Source organism: Oncorhynchus mykiss, chromosome 1 (assembly GCF_013265735.2).
Source record: "Oncorhynchus mykiss isolate Arlee chromosome 1, USDA_OmykA_1.1, whole genome shotgun sequence".
Classification (NCBI taxonomy): domain Eukaryota; kingdom Metazoa; phylum Chordata; class Actinopteri; order Salmoniformes; family Salmonidae; genus Oncorhynchus; species Oncorhynchus mykiss.
The window spans coordinates 53,597,253-53,624,227 of NC_048565.1; the positions used below are offsets into that span (position 1 = coordinate 53,597,253).

At 41.1% G+C, this 26,975-nt stretch overlaps 1 protein-coding gene across 12 annotated transcripts; it reads left to right on the forward strand.

Annotated features, from left to right (window-relative positions):
- Positions 1-941: 941 nt before the first annotated feature.
- On the forward strand, positions 942-23,581 carry LOC110516195. Of its 12 annotated transcripts, XR_005052114.1 has the most exons (14): positions 942-1,316; positions 2,809-2,967; positions 3,202-3,369; positions 6,080-6,131; positions 6,351-6,525; positions 6,641-6,677; positions 6,955-7,199; positions 7,385-11,840; positions 11,967-12,045; positions 18,856-18,903; positions 19,296-19,407; positions 19,547-19,628; positions 19,717-19,876; positions 23,521-23,581. XR_005052114.1 is itself a non-coding variant. In XM_036980171.1 (12 exons), exons 2-11 carry the CDS (start codon positions 2,866-2,868, stop codon positions 18,890-18,892), a joined length of 5,442 nt encoding a protein of 1,813 aa, XP_036836066.1. In that variant the 5' UTR covers positions 942-1,316; positions 2,809-2,865; the 3' UTR covers positions 18,893-18,903; positions 19,296-19,540. The 12 variants fall into 12 exon arrangements, 8 of the variants coding, with proteins under 8 accessions (XP_036836066.1, XP_036836070.1, XP_036836046.1 ...); XR_005052118.1 differs by lacking the exon at positions 18,856-18,903; XM_036980171.1 differs by lacking the exons at positions 19,547-19,628; positions 19,717-19,876; positions 23,521-23,581 and adding an exon at positions 17,616-17,706 and having other exon boundaries at positions 19,296-19,540.
- Positions 23,582-26,975: the final 3,394 nt, after the last annotated feature.

Sequence of the window (26,975 nt, forward strand, 5' to 3'; positions counted from 1 at the left end):
CCATGCCTCAGGACTACCTGGCATGATGACTCCTTGCTGTCCCCAGTCCACCTGGCTGTGCTGCTGCTCCAGTTTCATCTGTTCTGCCTGCGGCTATGGAATCCTGACCTGTTCACCGGACGTGCTACCTGTCCCAGACCTATTATTTGACCATGGTGGTCATTTATGAACATTTGAACATCTTGGCCATGTTCTGTTATAATCTCTGCCCGGCACAGCCAGAAGAGGACTGGCCACCCCTTATAGCCTGGTTCCTCTCTAGGTTTCTTCCTAGGTTTTGGCCTTTCTAGGGAGTTTTTCCTAGCCAACGTGCTTCAACACCTGCATTGCTTGCTGTTTCGGGTTTTAGGCTGGGTTTCTGTACAGCACTTTGAGATATCAGCTGATGTACGAAGGGCTATATAAATACATTTGATTGGATTTCAATTTGTCCGTGATGTGTACGCTGAGGAACTTAAAACTTTCCACTTCTCCACTACTGTCCTGTTGATGTGGATAGGAGGGGTGCTCCCTCTGCTGTTTCCTGAAGTCCACGATCATCTCCTTTGTTTTGTTGAGCGTGAGGTTATTTTCCTGACACCACACTCCCGAGGGTGTAGCATAAGAACAGCTTCATTGGCACAATGGACAAAACTTGCACAATGTTGTAATCTAACATTTTAATATATATCGGCTTAATTTGAAAATTATGTCAGTGTTGGAGCCCCTGGCTATCCATAAATGAAAGAAAAAAAACATGGTGCCGTCTGGTTAGCTTATTAATATAAGGAAATGTAAATGATTTATAGGTTTATAAGTATATTTTATCCAATTACATTTTTGATAGTTAAGTATATTTAAATCCAAATACTTTTAGACTATTACTCTATTTTACTGGGTGACTTTAACTTGAGTTAAAAGTAAATTTACCTTAATAGAAAATGACTCAGTCATGTATGACATTTGGGTACTGTTTCCACCACTGCACTGGTTCTGTGTATAAACCATTTAGTAATAACTTTTACCCAAAGCGATTTAGCTACGATCATGCTTGCGCTTTCCCGCAAAGTATTGTTCCTAGAGATACGGAATATGCCGCTGTTAAGTGGAAACGTTATTTTCATTTGAGTTGGTTGATCAAGGACCGAAGACTCCGTACGGAAGCTTCTGCAACGAGTCGTCTGTATCAACAGTAGCTCGTTGTGGGACGAAGCAATGGCCATGCACATACACATTTTACGTATGGGTGCTCCCGGGAATCGAATTCATAATTCTTGCGTTGCAAGCGCCATGCTGTACCAACTGAGCTACAGGACCACAGACAACAATAGCCAACGGTACGTTTCTCTCAAGATTAGAATACTTATGTTGTAGCTAGCTATACAGTAACACGTTAGCTAACGTGCTAGCCACAGTAGCTAGCCAGGGCTACAGTTTGCATCCATGCCATACTTGTGACACAGTTAATTCAGGTTTAGCTCATGTCATTTGTAATAACTGGCTCTCTGAAGTTTATTTTGCTGCCACTACGGTGAACCACTCGTATTTCTGCGTGCGCCACCCTCTTTTCTCATTTCAACTATGAATCTTCGCCTCTAACCCAACAACACATGGCATGCTTCTGTCCTCGTTTACTCAAAACTGGTTCGTAGTCGCCCTCAAGAGTTTTTTTCAAATTACTGCATTTGATTTGTTATTTAAAAAAATGATTTATCCTTATTTAACTAGGCAAGTCAGTTAAGAACACATTCTTATTTACAATGTTATGTATTGCTCATCATTGGTAGCATTATTTATTTGTTGTCTTATCACATTATTGTACAAAAAAACGGAAACGTAGATAATACACCAGTAGTGATTGTTTCGAGTGGTCTTTTTAGTGGTATTGGGGATCCAGTATTGCGTCGCTGATTGCATTGATTGACAGATCATCCCTGAAGTTGTTTTATTACGTAAAAGTGCATTCACATTATGACGTTGGCTGAGTTACCGTATAAAATGCGGTAGTTTATCTCTGGTAATCACTTGGTAAAGTTTTACATGATGGGAACATAGGCTCCAGCCATACACTTTAACCATGGAGGATAATAAGGTAAGCCTATGAATTGCTAACAGAGAAGCCCCATGCAGTGGTGCAGGAACCGCTGCACCGTCTTTTTTTATGCAGGACATGCCGATAGGGATGCCGCAAGTAGTGGCAGCTGGGTGGCGGTGTGGGCTAATGTTAATTATTGTACCGCTAATATTATCATTTTTAATATTGTAAAAAAAATTATGCATTATAATAACTTATGGGACTTGTTATACATCAAACCGTGCTTCTACACCTGCATTGCTTGCTGTTTGGGGTTTTAGGCTGGGTTTCTGTACAGCACTTTGAGATATCAGCTGATGCAAGAAGGGCTATATAAATAAAATTGATTTGATTTGAAATATGATCCTTGCAAAGATAACAGCAGTAGGCTATTTATCATAATTCTACCTAAATTATTATAATAATAGGTGACTCCATAACGCATTAATTACGAATCTTGATATCAGGCAATATGATCTATGTGGATTTATAGCGAAAACCTGTTCTTTAAAAAACTAAATATTGGCCATTATAAACTGGGTGTTTTGAGCCCTGAATGCTGATTGGCTGAAAGCTGTGGTATATCAGAGCATATACCACGGGTATGACAAAACATTTATTTGTACTTTTCTAATTAAGTTGGTAACCAGTTTATAATAACTGTGCGTTGTGTCATGTGTAAGAACAGCTCTTAGCTGTGGTATATTGTCCATATCCACGAGCATTTAAAGAATGGTCTAATTTTTTCCAATCAGAGTTTAAATGAGGATGATCCACATGATCATCAAAGTTTGGAAGGTCAAGTCCAGAAAATGAAGAATGATATCCTGGGTTTAAACTATCCAGAAGATAGTGAAGTGAAGGATCCCCTGCCTCAGATCGAGCTGAAGGCTGTGACAAGGAGAAAAGTTAAGGTGAGAGAATAGACTGAGGAGAGAAAGGGAAATCTGGGGTCTTACCTGTCCACACTTTAAACCTGTCCAATATGCCATATAACATGTTGTTGTGAGGTTGGAAGGTAAATTGTCCTTACAACAGACTTCCATCTCTTAATATTCAATCACCAATTGTTTACTGTAGCTCTTCTCAAAGGCCTGTATAGCAACGGCAACATACAGTAAGTATGTAATTGACTATTGTCTTTTTAGACCAAGAGGAAGACCAGTGCCAACAGGCCCACAGTTGAACAGAGCACTGATACTGATGCAGCTGAGATAGATTTTGTTGATAATCAGAATGATGAAGATGAGGATGAGGTGAAGAAGGATCCCCTGCCTCAGATGGAGCCGGATGCCGTGAAGAGAAATAAAGTCAAGGTAAGGGAATAGATTGAGCAGAGATATCTTTCATATCTATAACCTGCCCCTACAGCATGTTGTTCTGAGGAAGGTAAATTGCCCATGCAATACCCTTTTATCTCCTAATAGTAAATCTAGGGCTGACCCCATTTGTTCGACAGTTTGGTCAATAGGCTGTTGGTTGACTGGGATTTCTTAAGTTGAGCAGTCGCAAAAGTTTTTTTTCTTCATGGTGCACTTGGACACCTGTCTGATTCGCGCCTGTCTCAGTTGACTAATCCATTGCCGAGGCCACAGGGATGGCACAGTCCATCCCGCTAAGAAGTGATACTGAAATTGTATATGGTTATATTATGTTAAAATAATGGTGCAACACTAATAAATCAAATATTATTTTATAGCAAATGCGCTTTCTCCTGCATTGGATACGGTCGCTGTCCGTGGTTCTGAAACATAATCTTCAGTGCTCCGTAGAATTGCCACCCTTTCCTATGTTGCTATGTGCATAATAGCAAAGTTAACCAGCATATTGGGATTGAGAACAATGTTGCAGAGGCAGCAGCAGTAGAGACGGGGAAACAGCCCTTGCCTTAGCCTAATTGTCTAAGAAAATTGAGGAGAGAGGAAAACCAACTAAATTAGGTATATAATTAATAGCCTAATTGTTAAATGTGCCTGGCTTTGTAAATCATCCATATATATATATATATATATATATATATATATATATTACCAGTCAAAGGGGTTTTTCTTTATTTTTACTATTTTCTACATTGTAGAATAATAGTGAAGACATCAAAACTATGAAATAGCACATATGGAATCATGTAGGTATCAAAAAAGTGTTAACCAAATCAAAATCTATTTTATATTTGAGATTCTTCAAAGTTGTCACCCTTTGCCTTAATCACAGCTTTGCACACTCTTGGCATTCTCTCAACCAGCTTCATGAGGTAGTCACCTGGAATGCATTTAATAAATTAACAGGTGTGCCTTGTTAAAAATTAAGTAAAGGAATTTCTTTCCTTCTTAATGCATTTGAGCCAATCAGTTGTGTTGTGACAAGGTAGGGTTGGTATACAGAAGATAGCCCTATTTGGTAAAAGACCAAGTCCATATTATGGCAAGAACAGCTCAAATAAGCAAAGAGAAACAACAGTCCGTCATTACTTTAAGACATGAAGGTCAGTCAATCTGAAAAATTGTGCAAGTGCAAAAACCATCAAGTCGCAAAAACCATCAAGCGCTATGATGAAACTGGCTCTCATGAGGGCCGCCAAAGGAAAGGAAGACCCAGAGTTAACTCGGCTGCAGAGGATAAGTTCATTAGAGTTAACTGCACCTCACATTGCAGCCCAAATAAATGCTTCACAGAGTTCAAGTCACAGACACATCTCAACATCAATTGTTCAGAGGAGGCTGCGTGAATTAGGCCTTCATGGTCAAATTGCTGCGAAGAAAGCACTACTAAAGGACACCAATAAGAAGAAGAGATTTGCTTGGGCCAAGAAACACGAGCAATGGACATTAGATGGGTGGAAATCTGTCCTTTGGTCTGATGAGTCCAAATTCCAACAATGTCTTTGTGAGAGGAGGTGTTCAGATGATCTCCACATGTGTGGTTCCCACCATGAAGCATGGAGGAGGTGTGGGGGTGCTTTACTGGTGACACTGTCTGTGATTTATTTAGAATTCAAGGCACACTTAACCAACATGGCTACCATAGTATTCTGCAGTGATACGCCATCCCATCAGGTTTGCGTTTAGTGGGACTATCATTTGTTTTTCAACAGGACAATTACCCAACACATCTCCAGGCTGTGTAAGAGCTATTTGACCAAGAAGGAGAGTGATGGAGGGCTGCATCAGATGACCTAACATCCACAATCACCCAACCTCAACCCAATTGAGATGTTTTGGGATGAATTGGGCCGCAGAGTGAAGGAAAAGCAGCCAATAAGTTCTCAGCATATGTGGGAACTCATTCAAGACTGTTGGAAAAGTATTCCAGGTGAAGCTGGTTGAGAGAATGCCAAGAGTGTGCAAAGCTGCCATCAAGGCAAAGGATGGCTACTTTGAAGAATCTCAAATATAAAATATATTTTGATTTGTTTAACACTTTTTGGTACCTACATGATTCCATATGTGTTATTTCATAGTTTTGATGTCTTCACTACTATTCTACAATGTAGAAAATAGTACAAATAAAGAAAAGCCTTGAATGAGTAGGTGTGTCCAAACCTTTGACTGGTACTGCATACATGTATACAGAAATAAGACAGATATAGCTTCTGTTGCCTGTTTGAGTATTTGTTTAATAGCCTACTGATTCTGTGAGCACCAAGCCTCATGCACCGGCTAAATGTTGAATTAAGCAATTTCACAGATTCGGCTGTTTTTAATCTTTGCTATGCTGTAATAATACAGTGTCACCATCGGGCTCTTTTTTGAGTCATTTGTGTGTCTTAATTATTTAATAAAACAGTGTGCTTAAAGCATCAGACAAGCTCAGTGCCTATGTAGGTGATTGTATTCAAACACATAGGGTGTGTCTGATATGGAAAAATACATTTTAACATTAGAACAGGATGTCTCTCGGTCTATAAATCATTTTTTTCGTCGGGGACAGCCCTATAATCATTCTTACCCTTGCTCTACTCAAAGGGCTGTATTGGAATGGTTTCATACAGTATCTACGTATATATCATTGACTGCATTGTCTTTTTAGACCAAGAGGACCAAGAGAAACAAAGTGGAGCAGATCACTGATACAGATGCAGGTCATAAATTAAACTCTAATTTCACTGAATGTAATCCTTTTGCATGTAAATGTGATTTAGTATGGACATCTATTGAGCAGAGGACTAATAGCAGAGTGCATAATCCTTTGTTGGGTACTTATCTTCACAAAGTACACAAAATTGGCTAATACATACTTGCCTTAGAAGGTTACATGTTTTCTGACTTCTTTACCTTGGTAAATGCTGCTTTGCACACAGGTCCCTCTACATCTGTGGAATTCTCTGGGATGACAGTTCAGGGGACATCTCACCAGGGACAATCTAATGAGTGTGTCTCCAGGGCCTGTCAGACCAGGGCTCTTGACCTCCCGCCAATCAATCCGGATGCTTTCAACCCGATTATCATCCGGTTTCTGGAAAAACTTACTGAGGAGTATGTCTAACCTTCTGTTGTAGTATTTGAATGCAATGTCATCTGGAGGATTTTATAAATTGTATGTGTGTTGGTGTGCTTTTTGGTGCTAAAAACATCTAATTATCTCCGAAAGGCAATGGAGGCAGTTAAGCATTGGCAGGATGGACCCTGTAAGTCCCTTAACCTTGAAAATTATTCATAGATATATTAATAGATATTTCAAGAAATTTAGATACAAGCCTTTTATTTATCTACAGTATCATCCACATTATCACAAACAGTTATATACAAAGAGCTTTTTAGTAGCCTACTGCTTTTCATGCTTTCCAATGTATGCCACTTTCATGATTCTCATGAACTTATGTGAGATTGTTGGTATCTCTTTGAGGAGCTTGGTTTCAGAGCCCGGCTATGCGTAATCTACCTACACTGTTTCGAATCCTACAGGTGATGAGGGCATTGCTTGCAGAGATGTGCCTGGAGATTGTGCGGTTTGTATCTGAGGCCATCCTGGAGGTCATCATCCCTGCAATTTTCCGTTTTGTACGGATATACAGCCATGTGTCTCCAGTATCCGGCAAGTCTCTGACAGAATCAGAGAGATCCTCTAGCACAAACCTGAAGGTTCGCAAGAGAGGCAGCAGCAAATCCTCAAGGTCTTGCACGGCCAAATCAAGCTCCTCTCGTAATGGGTATGTTCAGTCATTCGGTTTCACCTAACTATTCATAACCCATTTTGTGAAAATATGTTTTGTTATCTATGTTACAGTTTACTCTTAATGACCAATTTAATTGATTGCTGAATTATGCATTAATGTGACTACAGTATCCACTATTGAATATGGAATGCTGTATTGTTTGCTTTGTATTCTCAAAGGTCTCAGACATTGTTGCCAAATACTCAGGGAGATGGTGAGTCTATTTCATCTGAGCCACTCAGTGACTTTTTTGGGATCACTGAGGACAGTCTCCTCACTGGTGTCCAGGATTCCTTCAAAGAGTCGCTGAACAATGTCCTCTGTATCCAAAGAGAGGGCCAGGTAGACACTCAAAGTCTATCCCGGGTTATTGTTGGAGAAGTGTCAAAGAAAGTCAATTCCATCATCTCTGTGGCCATCCAAACTCCCATCTCTGGGCGAATGTCCCCTGTCATTTTTGCCAGTGGTGGTGTCTCCAGCACCAAGGTGGTTGAGGAGATGGTGTCTGGCATTTCCAACATACTTCAGATGTACATTAATGGGAAGAGTGTTGAGCAGAGTGTTGTTCTCAGAGAGGATGGTGTTGAGGTGGATATGACACATTTAACAGGACAGGTCATGACAGCCCTCAGTGGCACTGTTTTGAACTTCAGCAATAAGGAGGAAAATGAACCCGACAAGAGGGAACTGCTTTGTGTTGTTGCTGACCATATGAAGAGGCTTGAAGCTTGTAAAAGTCCTGAGGAGATGCTAAAACAAGGAGAGAGCAACCTCAATATCAAAGGTACCAAATCTAGTCTTCGTCTGTCAACACAAAGTATGGACAGACTACTCACCGAGGAGTTTCAGACCAAGGCCACTGAATCGATCCGGGAGATCGTTAAAAGATTCAGGGGTTGTGCATCATGTTGTTCTGGCACTACATTATCTAGTCCAACTCCTAGGATAGGTGAGATCAGAGACCTTATGATTGACCCTGAGGCTTCTGAGTTGGTAAGTACCTTTGTTTCAGACATGGACAATCTTACCCAGTCTATCAGGGCATCCTGCTCCCCTGCACAGAGTGAGCAGATCCTTCTTGAAAACCATCAAAGTAAGATCTGGTCTTACACTGTTGGTTGTTACTACGACATGAAAAATACGCTGAAGAGGCTCCTTACCTGTCCAGAAAAAGGGGATCTCGCAAGTACATTTGTGGAGAGCACAAAAGATTCTTTCACAATGGTTCCAACTTTGTGCCTGGACATCGGTCATTCCAGTAATGGTGAGGCTGACACATCGGACTCCATTTCTTGTAAACCACTTTTAATAACCTCCTCATCTATGAATGAACAAAAAGGACAAAGTGAGACCCCAAAACCTCTCTTGGCTCTCAAAAAGTATTTGCAAGACCAAGTTCTCCTTGACACCGCAAAAGCGATTGCCAGCCAGGTTCTAGTCTTGTATAAGACTGAGGTGATGGAGAAGTTCTCATCTTCTGTTGGAGAGTGTGATTCTGAAGAGTCTCTGGAGGCCATTCTATTTGTGGATGGCATCATGTCTGACTTGAATGATTTCACCAGTTCTTGTTCCGCCTCACCATCTGAGTTGTTAGACAGTGAACAATGTCTCTCCCATCTCACTTTTCCACTTGGTCTGCAGGACAGCACCACCAACAGTGAATCTACCCAGAGTCTTCCAGTTATAAATATGAAGAAACTCTCCAGTGTGTCTTTCCAGACAAAGGCTAGAAAGGCAGTGAGTGAAGCTCTGAGATCTGTCAACCCCTTTACAAACAGCTTACTGGGAGACTCGGAAGCATCTAAATTGCTGGACACTTTTGTAACAGATGTGGAGACTATTGTTCAGTCCATGCAGGCACATGACTCTGAAAATTTCAAAATGTCAAAAGTGAGCACCCTTTCTGCTGCTCGTATTATATATCATAGATTTCGAGAAATGCTGAGGTGGTTTCTCACTCCCTGCCAAGACTCTGTAAAGGTCATCGATGGTGTTACACCAATACATAATGAGACTCTCAAACAGGCTCCTAGTGAAAGTTTAGATTCTCAGGTGACTTGTAGTAGTGATTCTCTTGAAATCCAAGCAGACCTTCAAACCTGTACCAAGGAGGTCATTAGTCAGATCCTCACTGTGTATCACTCCGAGGAATCCATGGAGGAATGCATATCTAGCCTAAAAGGAGATACAGAAGACCTGTCCAAGCTTTTGGATGCCGTTGTTTCTCAGATTGACGTCCTTGCCGCCTCCAAATCATATTTATTTGTTTATGACTATGCTGTCAATACACAGGACAATTTGCATGGTGAGATCAACAATATTGAGGAGGAGGCATCCTCTAGAAGTCTTAAATCCACAGCCTTTGACAAACTATGTACTGAGGAGTTTCAAACTAAAGCCTCACATATGGCTGGTGGGATCCTTCAATCAGGGTTAATTGGCATTGTAAATACCAACCTTGATGGTAGAAGTGCAGACATTTGTGCAGAGTCCAGTAATGAAAGTGATGTCAAAATCCTTCAGAAGAGTGGAACTCCATCTTTGTTCACCTCTTCTCTGCACACCAATTCTGCAGCATCCAACATTGTCATAAGCATCACTAAAGACCTTAATAGCTTCACCCAGATGACTAAAATGTCTGATGCTTCAGTGTCTGGCCAGTTAGAGAGATCCCTGTCAGCTTCAACCCTTCCTGTCAGTGTTCACAACGGGGCCAATGTGAAAGGAAAGATCATTTGGCCAGGCACTGTTAACCTGTTCAACAATGTGTTCACCAAGGTCAAGGATTTTTTTGCCCAGCAACAACCGGTCCTCCTAGACAATGTGGTTGAGGCCCCCAAACATGCCGAATCCATATGCAGAACAGCTACTTCTACACAAATGACTTACAGTGAACATGAAGGCAGCCAGATCAGCATGGTAAATTATTCCAAAACCTTAATTAGTCAGACTCTGATGACAATCCAGAGGAGAGTGTCTATGTCAGAGAGGATGAGCACCTCAGAGAAAGGCCTCTTGACTCGTTCCATCGTGGGCTCCATGTTGGAGTATGTTGACATGGTGAGAACTGATGGAAATGAGATACACCGGCCATCCTCCTCAAAGTCCTCCCTGTCCATCACCTCTGCCATGACCAGAGGGTCCCAGAGTGATTTTACAAATTCTCTTCCAGGCACTCCAGTCCCCAATGAGTGGCCTGTTGAAATCTATTGTCCTATCATTAGGAGTTCGGTCATTGATATGAGTGACTCCTCAACTCATTCACAAGGGTCAACAAATTACACAAGGCAAACCATTTCTGCCATAGTTGACACTGTTATGGAGGTCATTCCAAGAAAAGATACGGAACACATAGCAACTGCAGATGATGTCACTTCTTTTACAAGAAGACTTGCGAGACTCAGCCCCAGGGACGGTCTTCAGAACTTCTCACATGAGCTCACTGACAAAGTTTATGAGCTCATAAAAAGTCACAACACCCCCCAGGCTCTTTTTGTGCCAGCTGGCAAGAGCGTGTCTGACTCTATTCTTTTGAAGCTGAAGACAGGATTGAATGCTTCTGAAGAATCCAGGGAGTTTCCATCTGACCTTGTGTACTCCTTTGCTACGGAGTCAATAAAACGTCTGCTACAGCAGATTGTCTTCTGGCTTCCTCCACCATCACAAGGATCCGATTTCTGCCAAACTGTCATCTCTGATGGTTCTCTGCAGGACACAAGTCAGCTTATCCCGAGCTCTTCTGCCATCTCCATTAGTTCCTCACAGGTTTACTGTGACACAAAGAGCCTTTTCACCAATATAATGGTCAATCAGGTCATGGATACCTGTTCTGTGGCCTCCAGTTCATCAGAAGAATTATCAGAGTTGATGAACATAATCAATGGGTTGTCCCCAACTGATGCTGGAACACTTGACTCTGACAGACCGGCTCTCATGACCACTAGCCGTCAGTCTAGTGCCAAATCATTGCCTAGAACCTCTCTGTCTGGCAGCAGCAGCACACACAACGGTGGAACTGTGGATATTCAAGTTTTAGGAGAGGTGGAATCCAAGATGGACAACAAAGATCTGGAGATGTGTAGTGTCTCTGTGTATCCATCAACTCCATCAGCCATGGACTCTGATACACATGCATCATTTGACTCCACTAGCAATGACTACACCTCTTTGGTACTTTTACTGATTGTTAGATTGCTGTCAATGATCACCCCTATCACATTACTGGAATCCTCTGACATTGGTGAAACATCAAGAGTTCTCACAAAGAGGATTCTGTCTGAGTTCTGTGGCACCTCAGGCCTTGAACCAACTCAAGCCTACCCCCAGAATCTGAAAATCAAAAAGATTTTCAAGGCTGTCTACAAGGGGCTTCTTCAAGAATTTGGGTCAGAGAAGATGCTCCAGGTTGCAATGAAGTCAACGGATTATGCATTTGACGATGCCCTGGTCAAATCATTAACTAGGGAACTACTAACTAAATGCAATGAGGCTAGCTCTTCACCTCCCTCCATGACCCAGTTGTCATCACACAATGCACTTGGCAGTGACGAGGTAGGTAATTCTGGGCTTCCAACAACTGGTAGAAAGGAAAAGAAGAGAGGAAGATTCAGCTCTCTCTGTGGACTCAACCCAAAGGTACATATGTCATCAAAATACAAATTATAAAGATTATTTTTATTCATTACGTACAGTATGATGGTAAACACTGATACCTTTTGTGTGCAATTTCTCCTACTGTACAAATTACTGTTTGTTACCCAGTGTACAAAGAAGGTCAACAAGAAGAACCACTGCATTCCAACACCTTCCCAGAACCAGACCCCTGCCGTCAGTGAAACAGGTAAGTCAATACACTCAAATGTGTACTAAACAAAAATATAAACGCAACATGCAACAATTTCAAAGATTTTATTGAGTTACAGTTCATATAAGGAAATCAGTCAATTTAAATATGTTCATTAGGCCCTTATCTATAGATTTCACATGACTGAGAATACAGATATGCATCTGTTTGTCACATATACCTTAAAAAAAGGTAGGGGCATGGATCAGAAAACCAGTCAGTGTCTGGTGTGATCACCATTTGCCTCATGCAGCGTGACACTTCTCCTTCGCATAGAGTTGATCAGGCTGTTGATTGTGGCCTATGGAATGTTGTCCCACTCCTCTTCAATAGCTGTGCGAAGTTGTTGAATATTGGTGGGAACTGGAACACGCTGTTGTACACGTCAATCCAGAGCATTACAAACATGCTAAATGGGTGACATGTCTGGTGAGTATGCAGGCCTTTCGATACATTACCATGCACATGAGGTGATGGTGGCGGATGAATGGCACGACAATGGGCCTAAGGATCTCGTGACGGTATCTCTGTGCATTCAAATTGCCATTGATAAAATGCAATTGTGTTCGTTGTCCGTAGATTATGCCTGCCCACCCCATAACCCTACAGCCAACACGACGCCATATACTTGGTCTGTGGTTGTGAGGCCGGTTGGACATACTGCCAAATTCTCTAAAACGGCATTGAAGGCGGCTTATGGTAAAGAAATAAACATTCAATTCTCTGGCCACAGCTCTGTTGGACATTCCTGCAGTCAGCATGCCAATTGCACGCTCCCTCAAAACAAGTCAACCAGCGTTTTTCCTTGCTCCTATTTTTCTCAGTCTCTGAGACATCTGTGGCATTATGTGGTGTGACAAAACTGCACATTTTAGCGTGGCCTTTTATTGTCTCCAGCACGAGTTGCACCTTTGTAATTAACCCACATGAGTCTAAGCCCTGTCTAGGCCGAGGGCTTTGTATCGGCCTTACTGCTATTTGCCCATACAAACGCATTGAATAACAGATTCACTACATGGAACTGAAGTGTCTGTCTTAAATTTGAGAGATATAAGTTGACGAGTATATATATATTGCATGTTTTTATCCCCTTCTTTTTGGCACTAAACAGTCTAAGCCCTGGGGGGGGACCTATGTAACACTTCTGCGTTAAATAGGCGGATTGAGACTGCTAGGCTACCTGCCGCCCTACATTTGTAAATTATGTAGAATATTACAATTTAAATAATAATAATGCAATACTAATTATTCACACTAACTAGGGTCAGTTAAAGAAAATGTTATGTTTACATTTTTTTTTTCTCAGCAATTGTCAAAGATCAAGAATCCTGCCAAACAGAGAGTGTATGCTCCACCAAGAAGAAACCAAGGAAGCGTTCGCTCATTTCCAGGATGTTTTCAGCTATAGGCAAAGCCTTTTCCAGTCCCTTTACTTCCTGCTATAAAAAGAAGAGCACCTAATCTATATTTCAAAATAAATATTTGAAATTAACATAATTGCATTAATTCTTCATGTTGAGTGTTTTTCATGATATATTATTGGATGATATAAAGTGTAGTAGTAGTAGAAGTTGTATAGTTGACTATATTACTTTTACTTTTAAGATACATTTAAAAAAAATAAGAATAGTGTGCACTTCTAGGTACAGTTGAAGTCTGATATTTACATACACCTTAGCCAAATACATTTAAACTCAGTTTTTCACAATTCCTGACATTTAATCCTCGTAAAAAAATCCCTGTCTTAGGTCAGTTAGAATCATCACTTTATTTTAAGAATGTGAAATGTCAGAATAATAGTAGAGAGAATGATTTATTTCAGCTTTTATTTCTTTCATCACGTTCCCAGTGGGTCAGAAGTTTACATACACTCAATTAGTATTTGGTAGCATTGCCTTTAAATTGTTTAACTTGGGCCAAACGTTTCGGGTGGCCTTCCACAAGCTTCCCACAATAAGTTGACTGAATTTTGGCCCATTCCTCCTGACAGAGCTGGTGTAACTGAGTCAGGTTTGTAGGTCTCCTTGCTCGCACAAGCTTTTTCAGTTCTGCCCACAAATTTTCTATAGGATTGAGGTCAGGGCTTTGTGATGGCCACTCCAATACCTTGACTTTGTTGTCCTTAAGTCATTTTGCCACAACGTTGGAAGTATGCTTGTCCATTTGGAATACCCACTTGCGACCAAGCTTTAACTTTCTGACTGATGTCTTGAGATGTTGCTTCAATATATCCACATCATTTTTGTGGCTATCAAATAAAACTATAAATAATCTTATCTAAGTCCTTTACAATTTTAGGGGGTAAGTCAAGTGATAACGAGACATAAACCGACCTGGATAACCCTTCAGCTTTGGATAATAAAACCCGACCGTATAACTAAATATCTCTCATCAACCAGAGGTTCAATTTCTTCTTTGTTTTCTCAATGGGGTTAAAGTTCAATTCACTCGTGTTTTCGTCCTTGCATATAACAATTTCAAGATAAGTAACTGTCACTATCGTCGTAGTGAATACATACTTTTAATGTAAGACGAATGAACACAAAGTACACTAAACAAACAAAATAACAACACGACCGTGACCGCTATCAACACTGCGTGCAAACATGCAACATCACATAGACAATCACCCACAAATGACCCAAGGAATATGGCAGCCTAAATATGGTTCCAAATCAGAGACAACAATAAACAGCTGCCTCTAATTGAGAACCAATCTAGGCAATCATAGACATACAAAACACCTAGACCTGTAAACAACACCATAAACATACAAAAAACCTAGACAGGCCCAAACACAGCAAACCACCCCTTGTCACACCCTGACCTAACCAAAATAATAAAGAAAACAAAGATAACTAAGGTCAGGGCATGACAGTAACCGTATCTTTAATTGGGATACCATATACTTCCTGTAAAACACAATCCGTGAGTGGAAATAAGACTGACTTATTGATATTAATTTTCAAATCCGAAACTAAGGAAAAGTCTTCAATACAGGAAATTGCTTTAGAAACCTCATTCCTGTCTCTTAAAAATATTACGGATTCTCCTGGCATTAATAGAAAAAACAGAAATGGACTTGTAAACGTTCACGTGAATCAGGGTCTCACAAAAAAAAAGTTCTTACTAATTGCAAATAAAAACAGTCCTTTGCAAGTGGTTGACATAAATTATATATATATTTTTTTATACAATTGCAAATAACATTGTACCATAGATTGGTAAAAACAAATAGCCATCAAGCTAACATTAAGTGTCAGTGCGAATTTCCCTGCCATAAAATAAATATATATACAGTGGGGCAAAAAAGGATTTAGTCAGCCACCAATTGTGCAAGTTATCCCACTTAAAAAGATGAGAGAGGCCTGTAATCATAGGTACACTTCAACTATGACAGACAAAATGAGAAAAAAAAATCCAGAAAATCACATTGTAGGATTTGTAATGAATTCATTTGCAAATTATGGTGGAAAATAAGTATTTGGTCACCTACAAACAAGCAAGATTTCTGGCTCTCACAGACCTCTCTTCTTTCAGAGGCTCCTCTGTCCTCCACTCGTTACCTTTATTAATGGCACCTGTTTGAACTTATTATCGGTATAAAAGACACCTGTCCACAACCTCAAACAGTCACACTCCAAACTCCACTATGGCCAAGACCAAAGAGCTGTCAAAGGACACCAGAAACAAAATTGTAGACCTGCACCAGGCTGGGAAGACTGAATCTGCAATAGGTAAGCAGCTTGGTTTGAAGAAATCAACTGTGGGAGCAATTATTAGGAAATGGAAGACATACAAGACCACTGATAATCTCCCTCGATCTGGGGCTCCACGCAAGATCTCACCCGTGGGGTCAAAATGATCATAAGAACAGTGAGCAAAAATCCCAGAACCACACGGGGGGACCTAGTGAATGACCTGCAGAGAGCTGGGACCAAAGTAACAAAGCCTACCATCAGTAACACACTACGCCGCCAGGGACTCAAATCCTGCAGTGCCAGACGTGTCCCCCTGCTTAAGCCAGTACATGTCCAGGCCCGTCTGAAGTTTGCTAGAGAGCATTTGGATGATCCAGAAGAAGATTGGGAGAATGTCATATGGTCAGATGAAACCAAAATATAACTTTTTGGTAAAAACTCAACTCGTCGTGTTTGGAGGACAAAGAATGCTGAGTTGCATCCAAAGAACACCATACCTACTTTGAAGCATGGGGGTGGAAACATCATGCTTTGGGGCTATTTTTCTGCAAAGGGGCCAGGACGACTGATCTGTGTAAAGGAAAGAATGAATGGGGCCATGTATTGTGAGATTGTGAGTGAAAACCTCCTTCCATCAGCAAGGGCATTGAAGATGAAACGTGGCTGGGTCTTTCAGCATGACAATGATCCCAAACACACTGCCCGGGCAACAAAGGAGTGGCTTCGTAAGAAGCATTTAAAGGTCCTGGAGTGGCCTTGCCAGTCTCCAGATCTTAACCCCATAAAAAATCTTTGGAGGGAGTTTAAAGTCTGTGTTGCCCAGCAACAGCCCCAAAACATCACTGCTCTAAAGGAGATCTGCATGGAGGAATGGGCCAAAATACCAGCAACAGTGTGTGAAAACCTTGTGAAGACTTACAGAAAACGTTTGACCTCTTTCATGGCCAACAAAGGGTATTTAAAAGTATTGAGAAACTTTTGTTATTGACCAAATACTTATTTTCCACCATAATTTGCAAATAAATTCATAAAAAATCCTACAATGTGATTTTCTGGATTTCTTTCCCCTCATTTTGTCTGTCATAGTTGAAGTGTACCTATGATAAAAATTACAGGCCTCATCTTTTTAAGTGAGAAAACTTGCACAATTGGTGGCTGACTAAATACTTTTTTGCCCCACTGTATATAAAACGTTTGGCTCACACAAACAATGCTCTTTCCTCAATAAATATTAAGTTTTATCAGATGCAAATAAAACTCAGTCCTGCACAACTCACTTGATAAATCCAGCAGTCAACAAACTAGGCATCAGCGTGAATTTCCCTTCCATTAACAAAAGCCTTAGCTCCCGCAAAGTATGCACTTTTCCCTTACTTCCTTCCTCTCTCAATCATCGGCCACATTCCGAGCTTCTTTGTCAAATGCTGTCAGATCCTCCTTGAACCTCAGGTTGTTCTTCTTTAAAAATGAATTTTTCTTTGCACTTTTCCATGTCATATCCCTCGCTGTCCTGGAGATGTATCTCATGACCACTGGTCGTTTTCCCCATCTCTCAGCCTACCCAGGCCTTTGCACTACATCCAGAGAACCTGCAACAACATTTCGCTCCTCCTATTGCCCTGCAAATGCCCTTCACTCTTGCTTCGATGTTCTCGTCAGATTTTTCTGCTATTCCATAAATTCGAAGACTCCATCTCCGACTATACCGCTCCTGCTTTGCAACCTGAATGTTCAATGTTGCGTTCTGCTGCTTCAGAGTTTTTACTTCCTCAGCATTGAAATCAATCGATTTCATCAGCTTAAATATACTGACAGTGTTCTTTTACACCAAATTCATGAAGTTATCTGCGCTCTCTTTGATTTTAGCCGTGAGGATGCGGACGATGTCCTGTAGCTGGCTCATTGATGGTTCACTTCTCAGCTTCTTTGGAAGTTGCTCCTTGGTTGGGGTATTCAGGTATGAATCGCATTCACCCCCCTTTTTTACACTGCAAGCATATGAGTGAGTTTCAACAATGCCTCTTTTCTCCTTGGAAGTTTCAACATCCATTATCTCAGCAACAGTTTGGTCATGTCCTGATTACATGCTTCGAGCTATGAAGACGTTAGCAGGCTAACTTAACTACACACGCTGAAACTTTTCGATAGCTAGCTTGTTCGTTGGAACTCGTCAAAAATATTTGTCAATGGTTTGATAAATTACAAAATTATTAATTGTATGGTTAGATATCATTTTTTTGTGAAAACGAAAAACAAATTGCAACTGCAGTCTAAAACTCTAAACTTTATCAGAAAACCCCAAAATTGTTCCTCAGCTAGAAATGTTCCACCTTCTCATGTCGCCATCTTGACAATGTCACTGATTTCATGGAGCTCTCCTGCGCATCATTTACTTCACAAAATCCCGCAAATTTGAAAGCGGAAGAAATAAACATTGTGAGATTGTAAATATGTGTGAGAGTCAGAGATTTGAAAGCAGACGCTTTCATCCAAAGCGATGTACAGTAATGCGTACATACATTTTACTTTTGGGTGGCCCAGGGAAATTAGACTTTTTTTCAAGCTTTTCTAAGCAATTTTTGTATCTCTTTCTTTGTAATACTGTATGTATTCAATCATTTCGAATTGGTCACTTCCCACTGGGCACATACATCAATTCAATGTTTATTCCACATTGGTTCAACGTAATTTAATTGAAATTACATGGATATTGTGTCACAGTGAATTTTTAAATCTGCAGTCAATTTAATTATGTTTTCATGTGCCATGAATCTGACATTTCACATATGATCCTCATAGGATTAGGCTACATAATTACAGTGGTGCAGTAAATGTAATGTCAATTCAATACGATGGTGCATATACTGTACATATAGCCATTATAGCTATTAAACCCATGTTCAGTGACTGTAATCTGTGACCCAAGTAGCCTAATATGTTTGTGACGTTCCATGGAACCCACGGTATTGTTTAAAACTAGATTCGGATTGGCTTGCAGGTCATTCTACAGTGTAAATTATAAATGAAAACGTGTTTTTATATCAGTGTTACAGATTCACAATACCGAGCATGTCTCAACCCGTACCGCGCTTTTATCTGCCTAAAGGTATCTTCAAGCACGACTGGATAGGCCTTTTGGATAAGTTTGTCCAAGGTAAGGACATGCATCAAGCTATAGCCTACTTTTAATGTTTTACTTCCGAACTCAAGTTACTCCAGTCAAGTGATTAATCGTAAGAGTTGGTGGTTTTGACTGAGCAGTCCAATGGCCAATGCTGTTTTTGGACTATGAGACCCTCGGCTATATACTATGATGAGCCAATAACATGCATAGATTATCCATTAGGCATTGCACAAATCAGTGTCTAGGTCAGAATATAAAGTTGCTACTTCCGTCAACTCAAGTTACTCAAGTCAAGTGATTAATCGTAAGAGTTAGTTGTTTTGACTGTCAAAACAAATAACTTTGATGGAATATTCCAAATTACAATTGCAATTATTCATCACAAATTCACAATATTACTTGTATTTCAATGATTCATCCAGGCCCAAGACATAAAGTCTCCTGAAAGCTGTGTAGCAATCATTCCATTGCTGACCCATAGGATGGTAATCACATACATGATTGGCTTAATCTAGAATCATGGATACCTTTCATGTGAGTATTCACACACCAGATTTTTTTTACATACCTCAGAAGGAAGATACCTCAATATCTGGAAGCACTGTCTCATGTACAATTGTTAATGCTATCTTTGAAATTTCTAACAAAATGTTGACTTGATCGTTTCATCAAGACCTTCTTATCACAAGTTGGAACAAGTGGTCAACATTGGGACAATGCAGCCATAAATAACATGGAACAATATTTTCATGGAGGTAAGCACTACACTTCTGATGGGTTTAAAGAATGTATTACATTATCTAATAGTGTGAAAGTAAACCCCAGCTGTTATTCTTTTCACAGGGAAGGACAATCTCCATTATGCCATGAACGTTTCATTGCTGAACAACCATGGATATGTTTCCTCTCATTTGGCTCCCGTTCCTCCAACAGTGAGCAAGATCTGCCAGCAGAGCTCACTGGAGCAGGGAGACATCCCGTCATCCTTTTGGCGCCTGACAAAGTACACTTATTTTCTTCTAAATAACACTATAGTAATGTAACGGATGTGAAACGGCTAGCTTAGTTAGCGGTGGTGCGCGCTATAAATAGCGTTTCAATCGGTGACGTCACTTGCTCTGAGATCTTGAAGTAGTAGGGCCGTGGCTTTTGTGGAGCGATGGGTAACGATGCTTCGTGGGTGACTGTTGTTGTGTGCAGAGGTCCCTGGTTCGCGCCCGGTTATGGGCAAGGGGACGATCTAAAGTTATATTGATGCTGTTGACCTGGATCACTGGTTGCCGCGGAAAAAGAGGAGGTCAAAAGGGGGGTGAGTGTAATGGGATGTGAAACCCTAGCTTAGTTAGCGGTGATGCGCGCTAAATAGTGTTTCAATTGGTGACGTCACTTGCTCTGAGACCTTGAAGTAGTGGTTCCCCTTGCTCTGCAAGGGCCACGGCTTTTGTGGGTAACGATGCTTCGTGGGTGACTGTTGTTGATGTGTGCAGAGGGTCGAGGGGACGGTCTAAAGTTATACTGTTACAGTAACATCTGCACAAAGTTACATTTCTAATAAGATTGGTGTTAAGTGAGAACGAATCCTAAAGATGGTCCAATGGGCCTGATCTGAAGCTTCTCGTCATCTCAGTATGTTGAACCACCTGATTTCTTGCAGGCTTGAGATTCAGATCCTGCTGAACGATGTTAAGCATTCGATTAACCACATGCAGGGGACGCTGAACACCATGCAGGGGCAGTGTATTGAGTTGCAGACTGCCATGTCTAAGGTAGTGTCAGATGAGTTTCAGATACAGAATAAGTCTATGATGTTATGGTGATAATGATTGAGATGGTGGTTATAATAATGGTGACTAGCGGTACCCCACCCACATTGGATCTGATTTATTCAATTCAAATCAATTCAATCTTTGAGGACTGCAACCATAGAAAGTCAATTTCTTTACACTAATAATAAGCTATTGTCAACTTCCCGTCTATGCTTATCTTGCTCATTGCTCACTGTCAATTGCTCACTGTTACCCTATGTGTGCGTGCAACTATTGTTGATTTCTCACAGAAAAATAATTTGGTTGCAAATGTACCTGGGGCCATGTAAATAATTGTTAGGCTACTCATTTTGAATCCACCGGTGGCAACTTGTGTGACCATAAAAGTCTGTGTGCGACTGGGCACAGTCAAATAATTTGGTTACTGACCTGCCCTACATCATTCAAGTCGAACTAGGAAATTCTGACATTTCTGACTCACTAACTCGTTATGGAATGATGATTTTAAGTTTCCCACTTGTGAAGTATCAGAATCAACCAGTAGGAAGCTCTACGCTAATAACGTACATTCATTTTAACTCTGAGGTTCCAAGTTTCCGATGGGATGTGAATGCGTCAATAATTGCTATGGTAATTTTGAATGTTCAGTCAGTGAGCATTATGGGTAATTATCCTACATACTTACATCAAATACTTTATGATAGCATCATCTCCTGTAGTAACAGTGCCATTCCAAACACAATAAATGTAAAAATGAACAAAGATAGAAAATATTGCTGAAGTGAAGAAAATCAGCTCAAAATTGTAGGAGGAAATGTCCCTGCAGCAGGGAGGCTTACGGTATTATAATATATTGTAGATAACATTAATATAATTTGTGTATTTACAGTATCAGTACACATACAAATGAAAGTATATGCTAGGAATTGATATACACTGAGTGAACAAAACATTAAGAACACCTATTGAGTTTTGCCCCCTTGGTGGTGGATCATTGTTGATACTCAGGGAAAAGTGTTGAGCGTGAAAAACCCAACAGCATGGCAGTTCTTGACACAAACTTCTACCATACTCTGTTCAAAGGGACTTAAATATTTGGTCTTGCCCATTCACCATCTGAATGACACACATACACAATCCATGTCTCAATTGCCTTACAATATATTTTTTAACCTGTCTCCTCTTTATCTTTACTGATTTAAGTGGATTTAACTAGTGACATCCATAAGGAATTATAGCGTTACCTGGATTCACTTGGTCGGCATATGTCATGGAAAGAGCAGGTTTGAATGTTTTATACACTCAGTGTAACTCATTGGCACTGAAATAAGATATTTGCAACCATTAACTGGGGCCTTGTTGAGCCTTATCTAGGTAAGTAATTGACAAAGTATTATTTTGATGTATGGAAAAAACATGGTATGCAATTCCTATGTAGAGAAGGTTCTCTCTGGTAGTTGTTCAATATGACTTCAACTTTTACAGGGCACTCTTGTAAAATAGATGTTTAATCTCAGTGTGACTCCGTTTAAATAAAAGTTTAAAAAAGAAAAACACAAACACAGGATATGGGGTACACATGGTATCACATCATTACATATTAGGCCCACTGCACCTGTATTCCAGCATCTGGAATTGACTCAACATGTTTGCAGTGGGGGATCAATACATGTGGAGGAATAGGTGGCTGTCGAATGTATGATTCTGATATGTACAGGGGGGGGGGGCGTCCATGTTTGCGTCCGTACTCTGAGGTGTGTTTGAATATGAATGAGCAGCAGTGTCGTGATGTGTCCTATCCCGTCCTTGCAGAGTAATTATCCTTGGCCTCATCACGTCTCAGTGGCTCCTCCTTAGGAGGGGGACACCACCACGGGACAGACCCCACACTCATCGCTAAAGATTGAACTTCAGACTCCCTCCCATCATAGTGATTCACACCCACAGAGAGAAAGACAACCCACACAACCTCTTGGTTGAGATGAACCACAGAGGTAGAGGCAGAGGGCCTTCAGGGCTAGCCAGTCAGCCTGCCTGCTATTATCCTCAAGTCAATTGTATTTAAATTCATGTTCATTTCAATTATTGAATACAAATCTTTAAAGTCCCATTTACTTAATGATCATTTTTCACTGTCTTCAACCCTCAATAACCAGGGTGAGTCTGGGTCACCCTTTTACACACCTTGCTTATCGTCGTAGACTAGGCCGAAACATACATTTTTTAACCTTGCCTGAATAAAATATTTTTTTTATAGTGAGTGTAACTGTAGACAGTCCCCTCGCCCAGACCCAGGCGCAAACCAGGGACCCTCTGCACACAACAGTCACCCACGAAGCATCGTTACCCATCACTCCACAAAAGCCGCGGCCCTTGCAGAGCAAGGGGAACCACTACTTCAAGGTCTCAGAGCAAGTGATGTCACCGATCGAAACACTATTTAGCGTGCACCACCGCTAAATAGCCAGCCGTTACACTCACCCCCCTTTTGACCTCCTTTTCCGCATAGCCGTTTGACAGCCGCATTTTTTTATAGTGAGCAAGAGTTGCGCTTTTTCCTTTGATGAGTCAAATTTTTGGTTGCACCTCAACTGAACTTGGTTGAGCGCCCTCTGTTTTTTGTTGTGAAATAAAAATAAAAAAAATGTACAAAGTAAATTATTCAAAGCATTAAAATTGGGATGTTTCCCACTTATTTACACAACCTACTCCACACTTGCAAAGTGAACGTTTATAGAAACTTTCTGAACTTAAGTAGTAAACCGAAGAAAAGCAGAATTGAGTCCAATTATAATGCAAATCATTTAATGGTCTATGGTTCAATCCCATTTCTGATGGTCTGATGAATAATTAATATTGTTCCTCCTCTTCCTTGTGGCAGGCGCAGCAGCACACTGCCCTCCAAAGCCTGCAAAATAATCGCCGGACTGCCCCTTTCCTAGCTCTGCATGGAACATCCAGTGTCACGTCCTTGGTGACGTGTGGGGTGACATCCGAGATGACCACAGCAACATCCTCTGGAAAGGGAAAAAAGAGGAACATGCAAACCGTAGCTTCTAAACACTGGCCAGTTGAAAGGTTCTACTAAGGTGTCATGACAAACGGCACCTGTCAGAGTGCTCTAAGTGTTACTCACCTGCTTGGATGTTAGCTGGCAGAGTGGCGAAGACGGCCATCGTGAGAGTCCTTTCTTCAGGTGTGACGTCCACAACCTCCAAGAGGGAAGAGATGGGCTCTGCCTCTGTATTAGGGGTGATGTCCACCACATTCAGGTTGGAAAAAGCCGGGTCTGCCTCTGTATTAGGGGTGATGTCCACCACATTCAGGTGGAAAGAAGCCGGATCTGCCTCTGTATTAGGGGTGATGTCCACCACATTCAGGTGGGAAGAAGCCGGGCCTGTGTTATGGGTGACAACAATCCCGGTGAGCTCTACTACTACAAGGCACCTAGATGTCATCTGAACAGGCATCTGTCAGAGTGCTCAGTCATTGCTACTCACCTGCTTGGATGCCAGCTGGTAGTGTGGTGGAAACGGCCAGGGGGCTGGAAGCTGGTAGGGTGGCTGCAGGGGGCTGGAAGCAGCTCTGCACCTCGTCCGCCACAAAGGCACAGACAGAGCTCATATAAAAAGGGCTCTGGAGGTCATCCATGGAGAAGGACTGACTGATTCTCCCGAGGATCGACCACAGAGTCAAAAGCAGCAGCCCGGGAGAAAGGGATGTGAGGGGAAGGGTCCTTTAACATGCAGGAGGAGAGCTTCTCCACTACGGCCGCCACCATGCCATACAACACTCCTTCCGTGGCCTCCAACTGCTCTTAAACGCTAGTAAAACCAAATGCATGCTTTTCAACCGTTCGCTGCCTGCACCCGCACGCCTGACTAGCATCACCACCCTGGATGGTTCCGACCTTGAATATGTGGACATCTATAAGTACCTAGGTGTCTGGCTAGACTGTAAACTCTCCTTCCAGACTCATATCAAACATCTCCAAACGAAAATCAAATCTAGAGTCGGCTTTCTATTCCGCAACAAAGCCTCCTTCACTCACGCCGCCAAACTTACCCTAGTAAAACTGACTATCCTACCGATCCTCGACTTCGGCGATGTCATCTACAAAATTGCTTCCAACACTCTACACAGCAAACTGGATGCAGTTTATCACAGTGCCATCCGTTTTGTCACTAAAGCACCTTATACCACCCACCACTGCGACCTGTATGCTCTAGTCGGCTGGCCCTCACTACATATTCGTCGCCAGACCCACTGGCTCCAGGTCATCTACAAGTCCATGCTAGGTAAAGCTCCGCCTTATCTCAGTTCACTGGTCACGATGGCAACACCCACCCGTAACATGCGCTCCAGCAGGTGTATCTCACTGATTATCCCTAAAGCCAACACCTAATTTGGCCGCCTTTCGTTCCAGTTCTCTGCTGCCTGTGTCTGGAACTAATTGCAAAAATCGCTGAAGTTGGAGACTTTTATCTCCCTCACCAACTTCAAACATCTGCTATCTGAGCAGCTAACCAATCGCTGCAGCTGTACATAGTCTATTGGTAAATAGCCCACCCATCTTTACCTACCTCATCCCCATACTGTTTTTATTTATTTTATTTTCTGCTCTTTTGCACACCAATATCTCTGCCTGTACATGACCATCTGATCATTTATCACTCCAGTGTTAATCTGCAAAATTGTAATTATTCGCCTACCTCCTCATGCCTTTTGCACACAATGTATATAGACTCCTTTTTTCTACTGTATTCTACTGTATGTATAATTGTTTACTCCATGTGTAACTCTGTGTTGTCTGTTCACACTGCTATGCTTTATCTTGGCCAGGTCGCAGTTGCAAATGAGAACTTGTTCTCAACTAGCCTACCTGGTTAAATAAAGGTGAAATAAAATAAAATAAAATAAATCCATGGTAAGATGGGGAAGAAATGCAGCGCTATCGATTTACGGGATGCTCTAGAGATGACAAGAATGACTTAAAGTCGCGAATGATCAATGACTGTGTAATAGTGTTCCATGGAGAAATGTAATGTGTAGAACCTGTATAATTGTAACGGTTTTCCTCCTCTTCGTCAGAAGAGGAGAGGCGAGAAGGATCGGAGGACCAATATGCGGAGTGGTAAGTGCCCATGGTTCTTTTAATAAGTAATATTCAACATGAACACAACTGAATACAAAAACAATAAACGCGGAACGAACGAAAACCCAAAACAGTACCGTGTGGTGAAAAACACAGACACGGAAACAAACACCCACCAAGAAACAGTGAAACCCAGGCTACCTAAGTATGATTCTCAATCAGAGACAACTAATGACACCTGCCTCTGATTGAGAACCATACTAGGCCGAAACATAGAAATCCCAAAATCATAGAAAAACACACATAGACTGCCCACCCCAACTCACGCCCTGACCATACTAAATAATGACAAAACAAAGGAAATAAAGGTCAGAACGTGACAATAATTGGGTATGCTTCTATGTCTTTATTTCGTATATGAGGACGTAGGAGCCCGTCCCGATTCATGACGCGATTATCCAGGTGCATGTTGCTTAGACCAACTAACCCAACCTTGGTTTACAAGTTAAATACATTGTTTATATATGCCTATACAAATCTATCGACCACACCCATTTAAGGCAATGATTGTCAATTGAAAACGTGGTTGTTGTGTTATCTTGTTGTGCGCCTTGAGTGTCAGTCCCCTTAAGCACATTATTCCAATATTTCTGAGCTCTGAATTGACACAATGAGCACTTTTGCAAAGATATTCGGTTAAAAATAAGTATGAATGACAATAAACGTATGACTTGGATTGTATGCATAATAGTGTAGTAAACAATATCTCTCAGCGTGGGAACTTTTGGTGTTTGGAAAGTATCCGTATAAGTCTCCATGGCACGTATCACTTCGTTGTCTTGTTGGTAATAGTAAAAATGCTAGACAGTCCACATTGTAATGGTATATATGACCCCCTTTTAAAGAGTCGCTCATTTATCACTTTCTTGCAGATACACAGTGCTTTCAGAGAGTGTTCATGCCCCTTAACTTATTCCTCATTTTGTTTTCTTACAGCCTGAATTCCAAATGGATTAAAAAAATATACATATATTTTTTTTTTATCATCTCACCCAGCTACAGACAATACCCCATAATAACAAAGTGAAAATATGTTTATTATTTTTTCTCAAATGTATTGAAAATGAAATACAGAAATATCAAATTTACATAAGTATTCACAATACATGTTAGAATCACCGTTGGCAGCGATTAAAGCTGTGAGTCTTTCTGGATAAGTCTCCAAGAGCTTTTGCACCTCT